Here is a 19,020-nt window from a genome sequence, read left to right as displayed (position 1 = left end):
TTTTTTTCCCCAAAAAACTTTTGCAGTCCTTGAAATTGCTATATTTAAATTTCATGACTTTTCCAGGTTTTTCATGGCCATACAAATCCTGTTTTTAGCGACCCATGGCTGTTTTCCTGTCGCTTTTTATTTTCCAAAAAATGGATGTTTTTAGGGACCCTGGTTGTTTTACCAGCAGCTCTTAAACATCCAAAAGTGGGTGTTTTTAGCAACCCATCACTTTTCTTAGAGGCTTTTTAGCCCCCAAAAGTGAGTGTTTTTTAGCAACCTATGACTGTTTTTCCACCAGCTTCCAGCCCCCCGAACATGTTTTTTAGTGACCCATGGCTATTTATCTAGCAGGGGATGGCGGCATTAAAAGCAGTTGGTTTTTTTTGTTTGGTTTTTTGTCACTGCTTTCCTTTAGGGATTGTGCCCCATAAACTAGGTATTTTAAGCCAAATGCATTTACTACATAGTAACATGCAAATGTATCCGTGGTTTGCAGAAACACACAATGCCAACATTTTTTGGACTGGGCAGTTGGGTTGTTACATTAGTTGACACTGTGGATGCTCTGTACAACAATGCACACGCAACTTAAGGTTTAAGGTGTTCATCTGACTCAGCTCTTTCAAAATGTAAACACAAAAACTGCTCATGAGGTCCAGAAGACCTAAACTCAGGTTTGATAGATCCGAGGGACAGGTGAGAAAAATATAAACACTTAAAAGCCGTAAAGCCATTCAAAACTGAAAAAGCACAGTGTGCCAGAGTGGCTGCTAGCAGTGAAGAATGAAAGAACACGTGCTAAATTAGCAAGCAACCAGTGCACCTTGCTTAAAAAACAGTGTAGTTTCTGCAGATTCTCAGTCAGCATAAAGCAGAGCCACACCCTAAATGCATTTTTCTTACTCTATACCTTATTCTTATCCTTCATGTTGGCATGTTCCAAGATAGAAACAACATTAATGAAGATGCTCTCCAACCAAACTGGTCTCGAGTGAAGCTTATTAGTTGCATTATTTCCAAGGAAGAAAAGAAGGAATTTGACAATTTCATCTGACAAACAAAGGAATTCTCGTCAGCGTACAAGGATGTCCTATCAGCCCCATCATCCATAGCGAAGAAGTCCTCATTAGCAGCAGGACTCGGCTCATCACTGTCACCACCACAAAGACTACAGGGAGTCTTGTTAGCTTAGGGGACAACACAGTGGGCTGGCTTCCCCCCAATCAAGCCATCATTACTTTAAGTCCAGCGTTCTGTAACAAGTGCTGTGCAGTATTTTGGGTCACAGCAGTCAACCTCTTGCAGCCACGAGTGTCAGTCGCCAAAACAGCATGAGTAGGTACATGTGAACTCTGACCTGTGTGCAACTAACTCCAGCAGGCGAGCCAGATGTCTCAATCAAACTGTTCCCTATGGGACTGCTGTACACACCAGTGATGGAATTAGGCTGTGTTCTGCTGGTCTCAGAGCCCCTCTTGTACTTACTTCTCCACTGATAACACATGGACAAGAGGGTCTATAAAGGTAAAATAAGCCTCAGAGGACCATGGTCACTTATTGCTAAAGTAATTAGCCTATATTAGCTTAGCTAGTATTATGAAGATATTAATCCTATCAGTCCCAGCTGAACTGAGAGGGTTAACTGAGCTTTCAAATCCTGTAGTCTGTTTGATAGCACAGTTGAGACAACCATCATAACAAAGAATAACAGGATGAGCCATTCTTTCATTTTCCCATGGTTCCTTTTTAGACAGTGTTTACAGGCCATCAAACAACGCAGGTAGAATGGCGAGGCAAGTCACAGCATCACTCCGGGGATGCATAATTTAGATCTGTGGGATGAAAGGGACAAAGCCATCTCGACATGAGCATATGCTTTTAATGGCCATCATTTAGATTATTATGTGTCATCCAATTACCGTTGGCAGATTTATTATGCAGAGATTTAACTCTCAACAAAGGGGAGCTTCAGGTTTCCCTTAGTTGGGAGTACGATGAAGTCACTTAACAGCAGAGCTTTAAGAGCTTGATGTTTTAACGATGGACTATTGTACGTTTTTAAGCTACACTCAAGATACCATACATGGGGATGAGTTGGTATACATTAAACAAAAGTAGGGTGGAAAAAACATGTAATCACCCTGATTGCAATTTGTTACGCATGGATCATTTTCAAGGACAGGGCCTGGCAGCCATCCCAGATATAATGTCCAAAATCCCTGTAATCTATGTCGGGATGTGGATGTAGTAAACACGCACTCTCAGGATCAAACATGGGGTTGCCATGTACATTTACTGTCCACCTCATCACCTCTTCCAACTCATATAGTTTGGCTAAACTTTGCAGTGCTGGGCCCATCACACATCATTTGTCAGAAGTCAGGCTCTATTGTTTAGTGGTCAGAGAAAATTATTTTAGTATCTGGGCTTCACAAAGGGTTTATTTCATGTCAGGTGTACACTTCAGTACAAATTCACATATTCACATCCTATTAAGGGACCAGAGAACTTTCCTAAAAAGTATACAGCTGCACAAATCTCATTGAGTACTCTTGAAACTCTCAGGATTGCATGGTTACCAAGTTTGTCAGTTTGTACATTTAGAGAAAACGAACTGGAAAATTGGTGTCATACCCATTTTTGTGCTCTTGATGTGGACGGGCAAGCCCTAGTATGTTTCTTTTTTTTAAGTTACCACTGAATTTTAAGAAAACAGTTGGTATAAGTCTGTATTATATCCACAAGTTGACACTGAACAGCTTCAGCTAAAGTCACAGAAGCTAAAAAGAGCATTTGGTGCATTATCTTTGTTTTGGACTGTGTTACATCAGTAACACTCAATATATAAATTTTAAAGGAATGGTGTCACACCCAAGAATAACGTTTAACTCACGTCTTTTTTCAGCTCTCATTTGAACAAAACCTTGGCAAAATAAGCCTCCACACTGTCAAAGAAAGGAAGTCCAGCACTAAATAAAGCCATCACTCAGTAACAGACACTTGTGAAAGCTCGTGTGCTGAAAATATATTGTTCTTTTTTCAGTCTGTGGCCACTGCTAATGTTACTGACAGCTGTCTTTGTCTTACAGAGTGACAAGACTGGCGCCAGTAGGGACTCCTGAAATTTTGAAAAACATTTGTCATTTCCTATGGGCCTTTTCTTGTGGTTCCAAGAAGATTATCAAAATAAATATAGTTTTGTATGTTTTTGTTTGTTTCCTACTTCAGGCTGAAGCTTTACCGTAGCCTTAAATCTGCTCAATATCTTAAAATATATTTACAAAATATATGAAAATAGATATATAGTGAAGAGATTTAGCTATTACTTTCTATTTGGTGGGCTGTAGTCCCTTGCATTCAGCCTGATGTATTTTTGGTGGGCCGTGACTAAACTCCTCCTCTATATCCCCACCGGGCTCAGCCAGCTTGTGCCCCACAGCAGGTGCATAGGCAAAGAAAAAATGTTATCTAATATGTCGACTAAAGCTCCCTACTATTAGTCTATGTGTGTCTTTTCAGTCCTAGTGTGTGGAGGAGGTGATGTGTACTGACACTCCTTTACTGGATACACCTGTAAGGTTAACTGCTCGACTGAGACACAGTGGCTACTATCAGCAGTGATCATCGCTAAAGAAAAATGTGTGTGAGCCAATAGTGGAAAATATGTTGTCAGCACTCCAACAAAAACTTTATTTTGTTGATTTGCACCCCGACCTCCACCTGCAGTATCAGTGTTAGATCAATGTTATGCTTCGGTTCATTTTCCCAGAACGAACCCTGACCCTTCAACAGAAACACACCACCCAATCCAAAGCCTTTTTCTCCATCACAAATTATGTTTGACATTGCCTCATCTCCCAACATGTCATGCTGGGTTGCAGTTGGCACGCTCAAAAAGGACATTACTATGAAAAAATATAAAGTAAAGTACCAGAGTGCATGGAAATCTATTTCTCTCTCAAAGAAGAAAAAAACAAACAAGATTTATGTAAAAATATGTCTTCCAGAATGATCCAGTGGTGAATCTACCATGTGAGGCCATAGCCATGGAGTAAACATTGGGGGAGACCAAATCTGAGGAGGGCCTGGGGATCTGCCCCCCTAGGTGGGGAAAACATTGATTCAGCATAACACCGCGATATTTTGCGTGGCAATACTGTATCAATACACAGACGCCAAGTATTAATTTTTTTATTTAAAAAAAAATTGTTTTTGTAAATACACATTAAACTTTTGATAGCCTACTAAAATAACAAAATCAATTGCTTTTTCAGTCCACTAGACACATTTTGCTGCAATAAAAATGATTGAAATGAGATGAACAGACTGAGAACTTTTATTAATTCCTAATACAGATGTTGATAAAGTTTGAGAACATAAGTTTAAAAAATTAATAAATGGCAATATATGTTATCGCAATATTCAGCATATTGCAAAACTTTTTAAATCGCAATAATACTGTATCGTCACGTAAGTATTCTAATATTGTATTGTGGGGCCTCTGGTAATTCCCACCCCCATTATTTATTCTTATCAGTACATCTATACAGTACGCTTACTGTGCCTACTATGAATATGCATGGTTGCCTGATGTAGTATAGTATTTTTATTTATTTATATTCTCATCAATATATGGGGAGGTACATTTTGAGCATATTTGAGTGGCAGGGGAAAGGCAGTAATTAAAATATATACTAGGGGGATGTGTCACGCCCAAAACATATTATAATTACTGCCTTGCCATGCATGACATTGTCAGTGCTGCATGGAGCCTCTTTTCCCATCTACTGGAAGTAACACAGCCTCACTGGTCTGACTGGTGACCAGGACTGTCCAAGTAAAGTCTCTCTGTACCTCATTAACCTCCAACTCATGTAACATATGCACCCACTGAGGACTGAGAATGATAACCTTCTATGTTCTACTTTGACTCCTCACATGCATTTTAGCATGCCACTGATTTTATCATATGCATAGAACAACATGCTCCCACATAAACCTGACTATCTCCTTTTTCTCTTTGGACACTTATTGTGGCAATTAATTTCCACTAGTGTGATAAGAGCTGCTTGTAATAGGCTGTTTCACTGGACTGCAGCAGAGCATAGAGATAAATGGGTCACTTTCAGCAGCCGGGCAGCACGCAGCATGGGTCAGGGGCCACGTACAGATACTGCTGGCTACATAGAGAAAAGGTGACCGAAAAACCCGCAGGGTGCCATGACGGATCAAACTTAGCAAATTCATCACACCCCTCTCACTTCTCTCTCTGTTCCACCAACGGTATTTAAATCACGCTCATTCCACATGCAGCACATTCATTTTGAAACTTCCCACACCGAACCCATGAGTAAAAAACAGTCTTGGCAATAAGCACTATACCTGCACAAATCTGTAGAAATGCCAGTAGACAGTAAATCCCCGTCAAACAGGCAGGCATCATTTAAGAGCAGCTGGAAACGGTGTAAATCCAGTTAGAATGCGCTTTGACGTCTATTTCATCTAAATCACAACTTCTGCTGCAGAGATGGATGGGGATCCGGGTGGAGGACAGTTCCTGAACTCCGCAATAATACAGATAATACTGTTCAGACCTGCTCCCCGGAGAGTGAATTACTATTATTTGAATCAAAGTTGAGATCAGTCGGAGGCATCGCTGCGGGTTACTCGAGAAGTAATCCACTCAACACCACTTGGATTTTCTCCACTCCTATCGAACTCCTCACTTCCAAATGCTGATAACTTCGCGGGATTCATCTGTAATCGGATACGCTGTTAGTTCCACTTCAGGAGAGGTTTTCCGCGGCTGAATGGCCAGCGAGAATCCACAGAGTAGATGCATCCAGTTGCAGCCACTTTAATGGTTTAAACGTGTAGTTTTACCCCGGTTTCGTGGGGCTGGCGCTGGTTGGATGAGGCGCCGTGCGTCTCTGCGCTCAGCGCTGCTTTTGGTTTTTCCTAACCAGTCAGAGGCTTTTCTGTTGTGCAGAGGAGATTCCTGCGAGTCAGGCACCATTTAACCGCATAAGGATACATTCACAACGCGAGGCTCCACTAGGCATTTGCATCAAGCACGTCCCTTGTGAAAAGATCCAGACTACAGCAGCCTCATAGTTGTTAGAAAACAACATCAAGATTACTGTCAACTAAATGCAGATGATACAATTTTAATATCTAATAGAAGACTATAAAGTCCCATAATTCAAGCTGTTTCTAGCAGCCTGCAGCAGACTATGAATCCAATAGCATGCACCAATCAAACACATTGTTTCAAGTGTCTATCATTATCAAATATGTTGAGAGGAGCCTTTTATGAACGGCAGAATTCCCAAACCAAAAGTGTAGGCTACTTAATATTTCAAAGTGTGTCTACTGTTGAACGTGAACACAATTTGACCTTGATGAATGATTTATACTATTTTTATCCTCCTATCAAGACGGAGGGACGTGCTCTTTCCCTGTGTCCTTATTATAACCAGTGCAGGCAGCACATCTGGGGAAAATACTGTATTCTTAATGAGCCAGTAAAACGAGCCTCCATCCACAGCCGTCAGCAGCAGCATTGTGCTTCTCCTTTCCATGACAAAAATCAATGAAGTTCTCGCCCTCTGACCTCCCAACTCACCACTGGGAAATTAAATGACATTTTAAGTGCTTTAGAAAGGTAGCCTGATAACACATTAAGTCTTGGTATCAAACACGTTGAAGTAATGATCACATATGGAGTGAAATTGTATTTAAACAATTTTTGAACTGAGAAGGATTCATTCTTTGACTCCTTTGAACTTCATCATTATTACAGTACATCTCTAACCCAGTGATCCTCAAATATGTCTGGTTTTATCTAAGCAGGTTAGCACTCCCTCTGCTGGCTGCAGGGCTGCAACACAATCTGTTGTACAGGAAACTGACAGGGAAAGGATAGGGGCCTTATTGTTTGGCTTTGTTTTTCACTTTATAATGCCTACAGTAATTTATTTCTCTTTAATTTGGTCTGTTCATGGTGTCGCCTATGTCTTAAGTAACATAACCTCTGCTGTTACAAATTTTCTATGTTCCGTGTGTGTGTGTGTGTGTGTGTGTGTGTGTGTGTGTGTGTGTGAGGGAGAAAAAAGCTTTTAATAATTCTGTTTGTTCCCTAATTCAGCCGGCATCCCTTTATCTCCAAACTCCCAGTGAAATAACGACGCAGGCTGCATGACACTACAAAAAAATGCCAAGTTAAGTACATGCATCAGTTTGACAATAAAAAGCACACACTTAAAAATTCCATCACATATCCAACTAAATTTAGTGACACAGGAAATGAGATGATAATTATGCATTTAGGCAAACTTCACTCGCTCTGTCGCACCAACACACCACAGAAAACAAAGTGATGCCTCTGGTTTTTTAAGTCACATTTAACAGAGTTGGGCCGTCCCTGAACTCTCGCCTCAAATCCTTTAATTGCCCATTTTGGGACCACTGGTGGCGCGGCTGAATGGAGCTCGCACTAAAGCTGAGCCATCATGGTTGGTAAACAACCAGTAAAATATGGGAAATTATGGTCTCACTATGAGCACATTTCTGCCTTTATAAAATGCACTCTATTTTTTTTTTTCATTCAAGAACACCATCCGTCTCCTTTGTTTGTATTCTTGAATGTTCTTCTCCTATACCCTGCACATTGTGTTTGCAGCAACACAAAGACACAGAATATACATACAGCTGTGCTATATTTCTTGCCATTTCCCCCATCTTTTTTCTTTTCTGCACATTGCTATTGTGTTTGTTTTCCCTACCGGACAATCAACTGGGGTTTCTGTCTCCATTTTTCTCTTTCCTCCAAGTGAATATTATCCCCACTATATGACTGTCTGGCTGCCTATTAGGCCTAGACTGAATGGCTGCCATAGTGCCATAGTACTGTAGAGGACAATGTGGTGATGGTCAAATAGTGGCTGTATAATTAGTCTCATTTTGTATCATTGGCAGGTATAAACTAGCTGTCATCACAGCAGGACTAAAGCACAAATAACGAGAAGATAGAGGTTCGGCAGCGGGCTCTCGCTTTATGCCCGTGTGGCTTCAACATAACAACAGGTGCGGCGCGCACACAGCTAAATGCAGTGTTTGTGAGATCTATCGTCCATTCCACAATTGGTTGCAATCCAAAGCATCTCCAACACCAGTATTTCCAGGAACAGATGGTGAAGAATGGACACAAAGACATGCACGTTCGTCTTCATGGCAACACAGCACATAAAATGGCAAGGATTTTGAGGACACAGTGCCAAGTACTGAGACCTATTTTTATTTATTTCCTCCACACCAAAGTAGCTCTCCAGTTGGTTCTGAGCCAGGGGAGGAAATATCTCCAAAAAGCACAAAGCCAAATCCAAAAAATATTTATGAAGAAATAAATAATTTGGAACCTCCACAGACCAACAAACTTGGCCTCAGCTTGTCTTGTATTAGTCACTGTTGACTGTTTTCGTCCATGAAAAAAACGAACAGGTTTTTTTTCCATACCTGATATCAGGAGTGATTTCTTTATCATTCAAGCAAATGGACTGTATGAGCTGCGTGGATGTATGTATGGACAGTTGTGTATGTAACACCTCACCCCATTAGCTGCACCTCTCACTACATTATTTTCCCCATTCTAGCTTTTATTTTCCATGCTGATTCTCCACTCTCCCTCTGCTTATTACCTGTGACAGCTCTTTGGCTCTTTCATTTCCCTCCACTCGTTTATATCTTTGCATATTTGTCAGCACCTCTCACTGCACATCACTTAAGTTGCCCAGGGTCATGCAAAGCAAAATAAGGGAGAGCCTTCACATTTCCCATCAAATAGTAAGAAAAGCTGATGCAATAGACATGTCTCTGCTCTTCTCGATCTCCCTCCAAATTGGCACACTGGCAGTCTTTCGGATGGCCTTATCAGTCGTTAAGACTTGGACATCCTTTCAACTTCTTACACTCTCACTGTCATCTTTTTTCCCCTGCTGGGCCACAAAGATTTAGGGTATGAAAAAAAAATAGGCTTCTTATCTTGAGAGAGGAAACAGACAGATCAAGAATCCGTCTTTCAGCCATTAGCCCCACATATCAGATGGAAGCCAGTAAGAGCTCCAATTTAGATTCCATAAAAAACACTTTTGTGCTGACCATTAAAAGATAAAAGGCCAAAAACATCATTATTTTAGCATCTCGTTTTCTTCTTCTTAACTTAAATTCGCACCAGGCGTCAGACAGACTGTGCGGAAAGTCTAATTTTCCCATCTGCCAAAACCATAGAGGCTATAAGGGAGAGACGAACTCCTAAACGTTTAGCTTTGTTCTATCTCAGTACATCCCAAAGTCAGCGCTCTCACCATAAAATGTCAAAGCAGAGGGAGTGGGGATTGAACTGTGTTGGCTTTGGACACAGCACTTGAGGTCTGCAGCTGCTGAACTGGCATTAAGTGGTATTAGAGTCTTTGTCAGCAAAAGGAAACGTAGTCCTCTTCCTGGGAATTGGGTTCAACGTTGTATCTTTCAAAGGACAAATACAGAATCAGCACAACCTGGAGCACCACTTCACTGACTGCTGGCTTTGTCAAGGCTTATTTCAGACATTTCTTTATAACCTTTTCACAAGTCCAAGGCAAAGTAAATGTAAAACAAAAAAAGTGAATAAAACAGAACCTTGTATTTTAATTAATAACGACATTATTGATAGATAGATAGATAGATAGATAGATAGATAGATAGATAGATAGATAAAAAAGTAAAACACAACTATTTAGCACCCAGAACCTACCTTTGTATCCAAGGCTGTTGTCTTGTTCGGATGCTGGTTCAGATGCAGGTGTTTGGGCGATGACCTCATGGTTCCCTCTGTGTTTGTCTGTATCTGTTTGCACAGACAACAACACTGGGTAACACAATTTAAAATAATAAAATTACTTAATTTATCCATGTGTAACACGGAAATTCAGTAAATTACACTGATGGATGCATGGTGTGGAACTATGGAAAGGACAGCCATGCTAAAGAAAAGGGGGGACAACAGGTCTGCTTGTACAGTTACATTCCTACACTACCATTAGGTTCAAAGTTCAAGGTTAAGTTTTTTTACTTACTGCTTGTTGGATTGAATTTACTGTCATTAAAGGGTAACTTCTGTATTTTTCAACCTGGATCCTATTTTACCATGTTTTAATGGAGACAACAATTTTTGAAATTGGTCCAGTAATAAGCGAGTGCGCTGCAGCAAGCAGATGTGAAACAGGCTGTAATGTAACCACTCTGGAGATTGGTGCGCAGTCACTTTACGTCCACGAAAAGTGCTTGTTTTTGCCACTGACAGGCTCAGATTATTATTTTAAGTGTCTGACAGCAATATGGAAAGGACCCTACAGAGACAGATCTTGTGAAATAGTAAGATCCTTCTTGTTTATCCAGAAACAGCCCTGAAATCACTATCAGCAAACTCACCAGACTCCATATAAAAAAGACAGTAATTTTAGTTGAACTGGTTGAATTAAGAGTTTATTTCAACCAAACCAGAGCTGGGGTCTCATTTATAAACACTGCATACTCACAAAACGACGCCTGAAAGAGGCACGCCACCTACCCAGAAAAATTGTGATGTATAAAAACAGACTTGATGCGAGAAACTTTGACCCATGCTTACGAACATCTTGGGGATGGGAAATTGGCAATGCAGATGGTGAGGTAGAAGCCTGTTTGTAGGAGCTGTCGAATATTTATCGGCGCCCACCATTTCTGGGTTTTGTCCGTACGTACATTTTTAGTATGGCTCCTACGCACTGTTTTATAAACGAGACCCTTGGTGACTGCTGGAAGAGTGGAAAGGCGGACCAAGACAGTTTTTGTGAGTTTAATTTTCTTTCTGTCTATTTTGAATGAAGTGCATTTTTCAATGATGAATTACTGTTTTTTCAAATGGAGTCTTGTGGGTTTGGTAATACTGACTTTGGGTTCCTTTCTGGATAAACAAAAAGGATCTTACTCTTTAACGAAAAGGTCTATCTCTGTAGGGATCCTTTCATGTCAGACACTTACAATAAGAATCTGAACATGTCAGTGGCAAAAACAAGCATGTTCAGTAGATTTAAATTGACAATGCAAGATTGCCCATTAAGGTTACATTGCAGCCTGTTTTGTAGCTGCCGGCTGCAGAGGTTTTGCTCAATGCTGGACCAGTTCCACAAATTGTTGTCTCCATTAGTCACTTAAACACAAAACATGGAAAAATAGGAGCCAGATTAAAAAACAATTAAGATACCCTTCAATTGGTAGTGTCCTTTGAAACCACTAAGATATTTTTTTCAAGGATTTTTATTTCTTTTTTTGCTAATTTTTAATAAATGTTCAGTATGGAAAGAGAGGTGAAATGGAGTAATAAAATAAGCTACTTTTATATGGATAAATACAGTATTCCTACAGATGCTGACAACTGTTGCAAACTGGCAGCAGTCACAACAACATAACTAGCTACGCAAGCTGTCTGAATACTATCTACAACTCTCCAGTGTATCCTTATCCTTTAGGTCAACAAAGCAGTTTTATGACCTTGTTAAAAAAAATTGAGTTAGTTTGTGATTGTTTTAAAAAATATATTCAGATAAAGAGGTATTTCCATTGCCACTCGATGAATAATTTTTACTCTGGAAGTTCATTTTGGGAGCACCAACACTGTGTGGTGTGATTAAATTTAATCATGCAGTCAAAGAGAGGTGAAGTGTAAGAACACATTAACGTCTAAGTCACAGGAACAATGTGATCTCCTCTGTGTAAATAGACACTAAATCTAATGTGACACTACAGACAGCTCATGGATATTAAGCTGAGCAACCAATAAACTTTTTTTGCACAGTTCAGAGTACTCATCTTATATCATTGATTAATGATGTGAATTATGCATACATTTCACAAGTCCAATGCTTACATGCACCAACCATAAAGTTTCCATTAATTTACCTATGTTTTATACACTGGCAATGTACTCGGCTGTGTATAGTCATAAATATTATCTAAATACACCACTAGAGGGTGCCACCACTTCACCACATCATTGGATTTAAAGCCAGTGACCAGCAAAAAAGGCAAGTATTTGAGTTTCCTTGTTGTTTTCATGTTAAAGTGCAGGTTTTAAAAATGTGCTTGCATGTAAAACTATTAAACAATAACTGTACTGAATATGAATATGTTCAGTTTCAAAAACTTCAGAAGTCCTTTAACAAAGCTATGACTGTGACCCTGTCTATATGGTAGTCAATAATTTAACTTCTGCCCTGACATGTTATTGCATGTTCTTAATCACTTTATTCGGTGAGCCACCTCTCAAATGATCACCCATGGAGATTACGTGTGACCTTTATTTACCCTGTGTGTCTTATCATCATACACATTACTGTAACATTGAAGAAAGAAATGTGCTCAACTAAATAAGCAAGTTGGGAATGCCCTGTTTTTATTTCACAGAGAAATGAATTCATGCATATCTTGAGTTCTGTCTTTAAGCCACAAGAGGACAGCATTACTGCACCTACGAGGTGCTTCTTTTCTGCTGTTTAAATGGTATTGTATATTTTTTTCCTCCCTTCACTCCTCTCTCATACACAGAGACCCAAATCTGGAATATGAGTGGATTACATATTTTTGATAAAGCAATATGGTTGTCATATTGGCAGTATGGAAGAGGGTATTGTGGTTAAGAATATCCTTTTCTACTTCATGCGAAAAACTGTTTAAACATGTCTGAAAGTTATTCCATCTCTATTTCTGAAAATCTCTAAACCATGACAGCTTTTGAACAGTCTGTAAAGTGCAAACTGCTCTTGTAAGTAGACAGCAGATGCAGATGGTAACTTTTATGAAAAAAAAACGTATGTTCACATTTGCTGAAACTGTCACTACATCCACACAGCAGCAAAGCAGACAGATTATCTGTAAGAACAGAAAGTCGCTCCTTCTCCTCGTAGTGCTCCTAATGGCATTTGCTAGAATCCACAGTGACTCAAGTAAAACAAGCAATCAGAGCTGAGGAGTCTCTAATGCAGCTGTCAATCATGTCAGTCACTGCTCGTGAACTGCGGTCAAACTGTCAAACTAGGCTGTTTGAAAGCTTGCTTTGGACAATGGACAGTGCTTCATTTTGCCTCCACTGTTTTCAACACAGCTGCATTTTACAGCTAAACAGTACACTAAAATAGTTTCTGAAAACATTTGAGGTGAGAAGTAGGCAATGCAGTAACAGAATCTTGATTTTTATTTGATCAGTGCTGCCTAGTTTGACAGTTTGACCGCAGTTCACGAGCAATGATTGACATGATTGACAGGTGCATTAGAGACTCCTCGGTTGTGATTGGTTGTCGTTCATGTACTTGCAGTGAATTCTTGCAAATGTCATTAGAAGCACTACAAGGAGGCAGAAGAACATGATTTTTTTTCAAATATACAAACTTAATAATACTTAATACAAATATTTCAAATTACAGTTTTAATGCAACTGTTTATTAACATGCTTGCACCACAGGTTTTAAGGAAAGATTAAGGGTCAAAATCATCAGAAAACTTGCTTATCTTATGCAAAAAAAATAAATAAATTAACACACCATTAAAGACAGAAAAGTGAAAGAATAACTCTAATAAGAACAACTCTTGATGACGCTATGTTGTATGTGTCTGGTGTGTGTCTGGTCAGTGAATAGATTCTCACCTAATGAAATATCCATGGTGTGGCTTTGCTGCAGCTGGTTGACACAGAGCAGGCTGATGAGAAGGAATGTGATGGGTGATTGTATCGCCAGCATGGTCCCCAGTGACCCAGCCTGCCTTTAAGAAGGCCTTATTAAACCTGGAACAACGAGACAGGTGAAACTTTATCATTTGGGGCATCACATACACCATGGTTGTAACATGTGAGCTGAGCTTCAGACACGCTGGAGGAATAAAAAGATCAGTAAAAACTGTGCTCCAGCAACAGGAAGAAAAATAGTAGACTTACATTACACTAGTATTTGGCATAATTAAGTTCTATAATGACAAACATTTTTCAAATACAACTCCTCTCACAGAGTGAAATCACACAAAACCCTCTTCCACCATCTACCCTGCTGGCGAGCACTATATACAACCATGATCCTGTGTGAAATTCCACTATAAAGAGGAGAGGAAGACAGATGGACTTCCCTCTGAAACCCATCCAGCATGCAGCCAAACTCTGTCTGTTTCAGTCTGATCCATCCACACATACCGAGGGACTGCAGATCACTATGGCTTCACTGTTGCTTTTCCTACCATATTCCACACACAAGTGAGCTTCTACAGTACATCTTAAACATGCTCTCTGTGCGCTTTGTGCAGAACTGTGTATGTGTACACTCTCTGTTCAAATGCTCCATCAAAATTTCATGTGCTCATACATAATCCAAGGCAAACACCATACAAACATGCTCACATTTACCTGCTGCACTTCCCAACCTAACCCCCCAAACAAATACCCCCCTACACACACACACACACACACACACACACACACACACACACACACAACATAAAACACACCCTTGCTCTCAAGTGGGAATGGTGATGAGACACGGTGACAGCGCCAGGCGGGAGGAATAGGAAGTCAGTTGTACTGATCAGCCATCTGTGGTACAAACAGCTTTGCAACTCATCCTAGCTGTCTGATGAACGGCCAGATTCCTGGGATGTCTTGGCACCCTGCGGCCGCCGACTCTACGCGCCACTTTAATTGTTCGGAGAAATGCACACCAACAGCCAACTTGATAAATATGCCAAAAACTTGTGACTGAGATTCATCTACTAACTAGTGATATGTTGTTCATTTCTAAAAATTAAAGCAACTACCATTTCTGTATGTGAAATGGAAGGAGTTACTGTACGTGTTTAATGTTTTGGGTTTGGATGTTTTTATCAGTCTTTAATGAAATGGCTGGAAAAATATTTTATTAGATGAAAAAAAGGGCTGTTTTATCATATGATGTCTTTGACTAAGCTGACTTTATTTTAAAACCTCAGGGAAAAAGTCCAAAAGTCATTTGTTGATAAAGATTAATGTGATAATTTCCAAATTTCACAATATGTTTTTATGTAAGAAACTAGAGCCCATGTTGCAATGCAGCGAGCGACCCTTTAATTAAAGCTAATCTGGTCCATTCTCTGCTTCCTAACCCCCTACTTCCAGCCCTCTTGCTCAAACCACACCCATCTTGGAACTCAGCATTCATTTTCAATCACTACACAGTTTTGTGAATGCATCTTGCATGGTTGCGAAGCTATTGGGTTGATAAAATCTGTCCAAAAACAGACACACAAACACCTGGCAAAATACTGAAAACAGCTTCTGTAGTAGTTCCTGCTATGATTGGTGTCACCAGGACCACATTTCACCATGATGACACACACACACAGACTTACAAGATGAAAACAATACCAGCCGTCACATTGTTGTCATGGCTGGTAAATATTCTGCTTCAATCCATATTTGTTGGCGTTAAGCTGTTCAAAAACATTTTCACTGCGGTCAAAAAACTGTTTGCTCTCCCGCTTGCCATACACAAAGGGAGCTACACAGCTGTATTAACAAGGCGGTCTAGCAGCAATATAACAACATCGGAAATTACATTAATTCATTAAAGAAAGTTGATCTAATTTAAAAAAAGACTAACTCATTTAACTGCACAAATCGCCTTTGATTGAGGATTTTGTTTAGGGATTTTAAAAAAAAATGTTAGTATGATGACATCATAAAATATCATGATGACATAAGGAGTTTGATTTAAAAACCTCAACAGAAGCCCCCCCCCCCCAAAAAAAGACACTCAGCAATAGAGTTTGTGTTATCATAAACCTCTGTGAATTTTAGTAAAAATATAACAACCTGAAATTTAATGATACAGTGATGATAATGATGATTAAACTCTTTAGCTCTGTTCTTCATTCTGAATAAGGTTTACAATAATTTGTGGAATCTTGTAAGTCACTACAGGTTTGGCTTATTTATATGCATGACACAACAATAAAAACTTGATTGGTAAAATAACCTGTGAGATTTTACAGTGTTTGGCCAATATAGCAAAAATGCTGAGGTTTCAAAAGCTGTGAAATATTACACAGTAATACAATATAGAATATGAATAACATTCATATTGAATTCTGCTCTTGCAAACATCTACACAAAGATCTGCATATGGATGTATCATAACCTAATGAGCAAGAAAGATTGCATTTTGTAGAGTGCTGAATATTAAATGTGGGTGGTAATAATATCATTGCATTGTTTAGTTTTATCTAACATATCTTATGGGGAATACAGAAAGAAGAAAGGCAGAATGTGGGTGTGGAGGTGAAAAAAAAACAAAACATAATAAATCCAAGATGTAATTTAAAAATCCGCCAGTGGGAGGAAAAAGATATGAGTGAAACAGAACAAGCATCGAGGTATATGTGTAATATGCTGATAACTCTGTGGAAAACTGGTACCTTCACATCTAAACCTGATATGAAAAAATCTAGGAAAGGGATGGATCCAGTGAAAACAGCAAAAAACAAGTCAGGGGTGCACTATGTAAACATTAGCAGTGTATAGTCAACACATAGTATAACATTCTACACCCTGCTGTACACAGTAAGTTGAGCGAATAGAGCATTTCAGAATAACTTTGTATCTGCCTCAGTAGTATTAGTAAAATGAATATAACATGCATGCACCCTGTAATACTGTGTTACATACAGGAGGTGATGTAGCTGGACAAACATGCACACCTGCATGCACTCAACACACACAAACCTGCCCGTACTGAGAGAAATGACTATAAAATATCTGTTAGAGTCATCTGCCCTGAGCTAATGGGGAGAGTCTGCAGATCAAAGGAGACAGGAGTGCTGATTTCCCCTTCCTTCTTCTGTCTACTGGGGAATAATCACAGCTCACCATCTAACATATTGTCAATAAGACAGAACAGGAGCTCCCCCTATACCACAGCAGACAGATCACATACTGTAGAGAGCACCAGAGCGTGAACAGAATCAGCGTTCAGCATCCCCCTCCCCATGTTTTCTGCCTCCTAAATTCAATTCCCTGTACTCATAGAGACAGAAATGTGCAATTCAATATGTTATACCAGGTATCTCATGTCAAAAGGTGCACTGGGAGATACTTAAATTCAACAGACATATTTACTTTAGACGCAGATTGCAAGGAAAAGCAGCCATATATCGATGCACCTGTAGCATCTGCAGGAATATAATACTAATGCACCTTCTGAAAATGTAACATTGTATTAGCTTTTTTCATTCTTGGCCATGTTTAGGCCAAATGAATACATCTCTATGTACATTGTAGACTCAGATGTGATGGCTAATCAGCAGCTCTGTAGTACAACGCTGCTGGGGTGCTGGGTGAAAGCAGGGAGCACAACCAGGAAGCATGATTCACCGACTTTTTCCGCTTAATAACTGAAGTCTAGGCAACAGAGGGGGGTATAGATGTAAGGTAGAAGAGGCTTGTGCTTTTGAAACATTCAGATATTTGATGTACGCACAACACACAAACCACCTGCATATATTACTGTCAATCACGTAAAGTCGTACATCACATACTTCAACATTATACAAGGCACACTCTCTCCTTGTGTAAGACTGAAGAGTTCTTATCAACACCTGGCAGTTATCGCTGACATATGGCTGTGTCTTTTGGGGAAATGGATGGGGAGACAAATACGGGCTTTCATCACTGCCACTGCAATGCATTACAGGAGCTATCAGAGCAAGACAAAGGATATTAAAAGTATGAGAGGCAATGTCTGGGGCCCTGTCGGGGCTCATAGTAACAAGTCATAGTCGGCTGAGTAGGCACTGTGGAGGAGAATAACTAGCCTGAGGAGTAACAGATGATCCCATAAGGGATAGTGACCTTTGGCCCCAGAGGATGAATGAGCCTGATATGTCAGCATCAAGACAACTAAACATGTTGCTAGCTGTACTGGCAAATAATGAAGAAAATAAAGTATGTTGGCAGGGCTCAACACCAACTTTTAAAAGCGGTTGCCAGGCTGGTAACCAGGCAACAGCTTAAGGTTGCTGAAACTGAAAATATGGTCACCACTTTTAGTCACCTTATATGACGAGAAATTAAGATAGTAGCTATGCAATTATGCGTCAGCTCAACAATGAGAATGTGACATAAATGTTTAAAGGCTGTATTACAGTAACCAAACAAAATTGTGGTCTGTAATTAGGACATAAAATATGTCAGTATCCCACTCCTGAATTTTGAAGCTTTTATGTGTCTTAAAGATAGTGGTTGCTAACAAGAGACTATAGAACATCATCATACCAACCATGGCTTTACAGCCTTGTTGTGGTGGCGACATTAAGTCATGTGACTGTGGTGTTGTTCGTTTATAGCCTAACATTAGCTTTTTACTTCTAATGATTTCATTTACGCTTCAAAAATCATAAAAGTGATGTTCATTGGTGGAGATTATCTTCCTGAACAAAACATGTTGGAATCATAAACATTTGTGTGCCACAGAGATATTTTTTTTCTGCAATAATTCAAAATCAAATGGAAAAATCCCACAGGCTTTTTGACAAGGGGACCAGGGCGATGATAACTTCTGCTTCGGACTACAGGAAAACATGCAAGTAAACACACCTTTACACTTGCAGCATTGTCTGGTTCTGTTACTGGTTCTCACTGCTACAGTAATATTTAAATATCACTAGTAAAAATGTATTATTTTGGGGTGCATGTTATGTTGTTCACTGTCCCTATTTTTCAAATGTTGCTGTTTAGTGGGATGTAGACTGAATCACAATGTTTGTTTACAGTGACATCAGGGTAGAAAACCCCTATATCAGGTTCATAAAATGAAATGGCGCTGAGTAAACACTGCCTCAATTTGTTAGTTTTTAGCCACCTAAAAACAATCAATATCAGTTTAGTGTATGCTATATTTGGAATGTTTTCACTGCTTAACCATGCCTTCACACGGTGACAGG

At 39.6% G+C, this 19,020-nt stretch overlaps 1 protein-coding gene across 1 annotated transcript in view; it reads right to left on the bottom strand.

The window, feature by feature from the left end:
- The window catches only part of LOC126387950 (roundabout homolog 1-like), a 131,824-nt gene that overhangs the window by 104,002 nt on the left and 8,802 nt on the right, over positions 1-19,020 (bottom strand). Inside the window, exons 6-7 of the mRNA XM_050040766.1 lie at positions 13,709-13,846; positions 9,782-9,874 (exon numbers count right to left, since the gene is read on the bottom strand). Of these exons, the coding sequence (XP_049896723.1) occupies positions 9,782-9,874; positions 13,709-13,802 (187 nt within the window). The 5' untranslated portion in view covers positions 13,803-13,846. The remainder of the gene's footprint in view (positions 1-9,781; positions 9,875-13,708; positions 13,847-19,020) is intronic.

The sequence above is a fragment of the Epinephelus moara genome, chromosome 3, assembly GCF_006386435.1.
Source record: "Epinephelus moara isolate mb chromosome 3, YSFRI_EMoa_1.0, whole genome shotgun sequence".
Lineage (NCBI taxonomy): Eukaryota > Metazoa > Chordata > Actinopteri > Perciformes > Serranidae > Epinephelus > Epinephelus moara.
The sequence above is the reverse complement of the archived record's forward strand: the minus strand, read 5'-3'. Positions and strand labels throughout refer to the sequence as shown.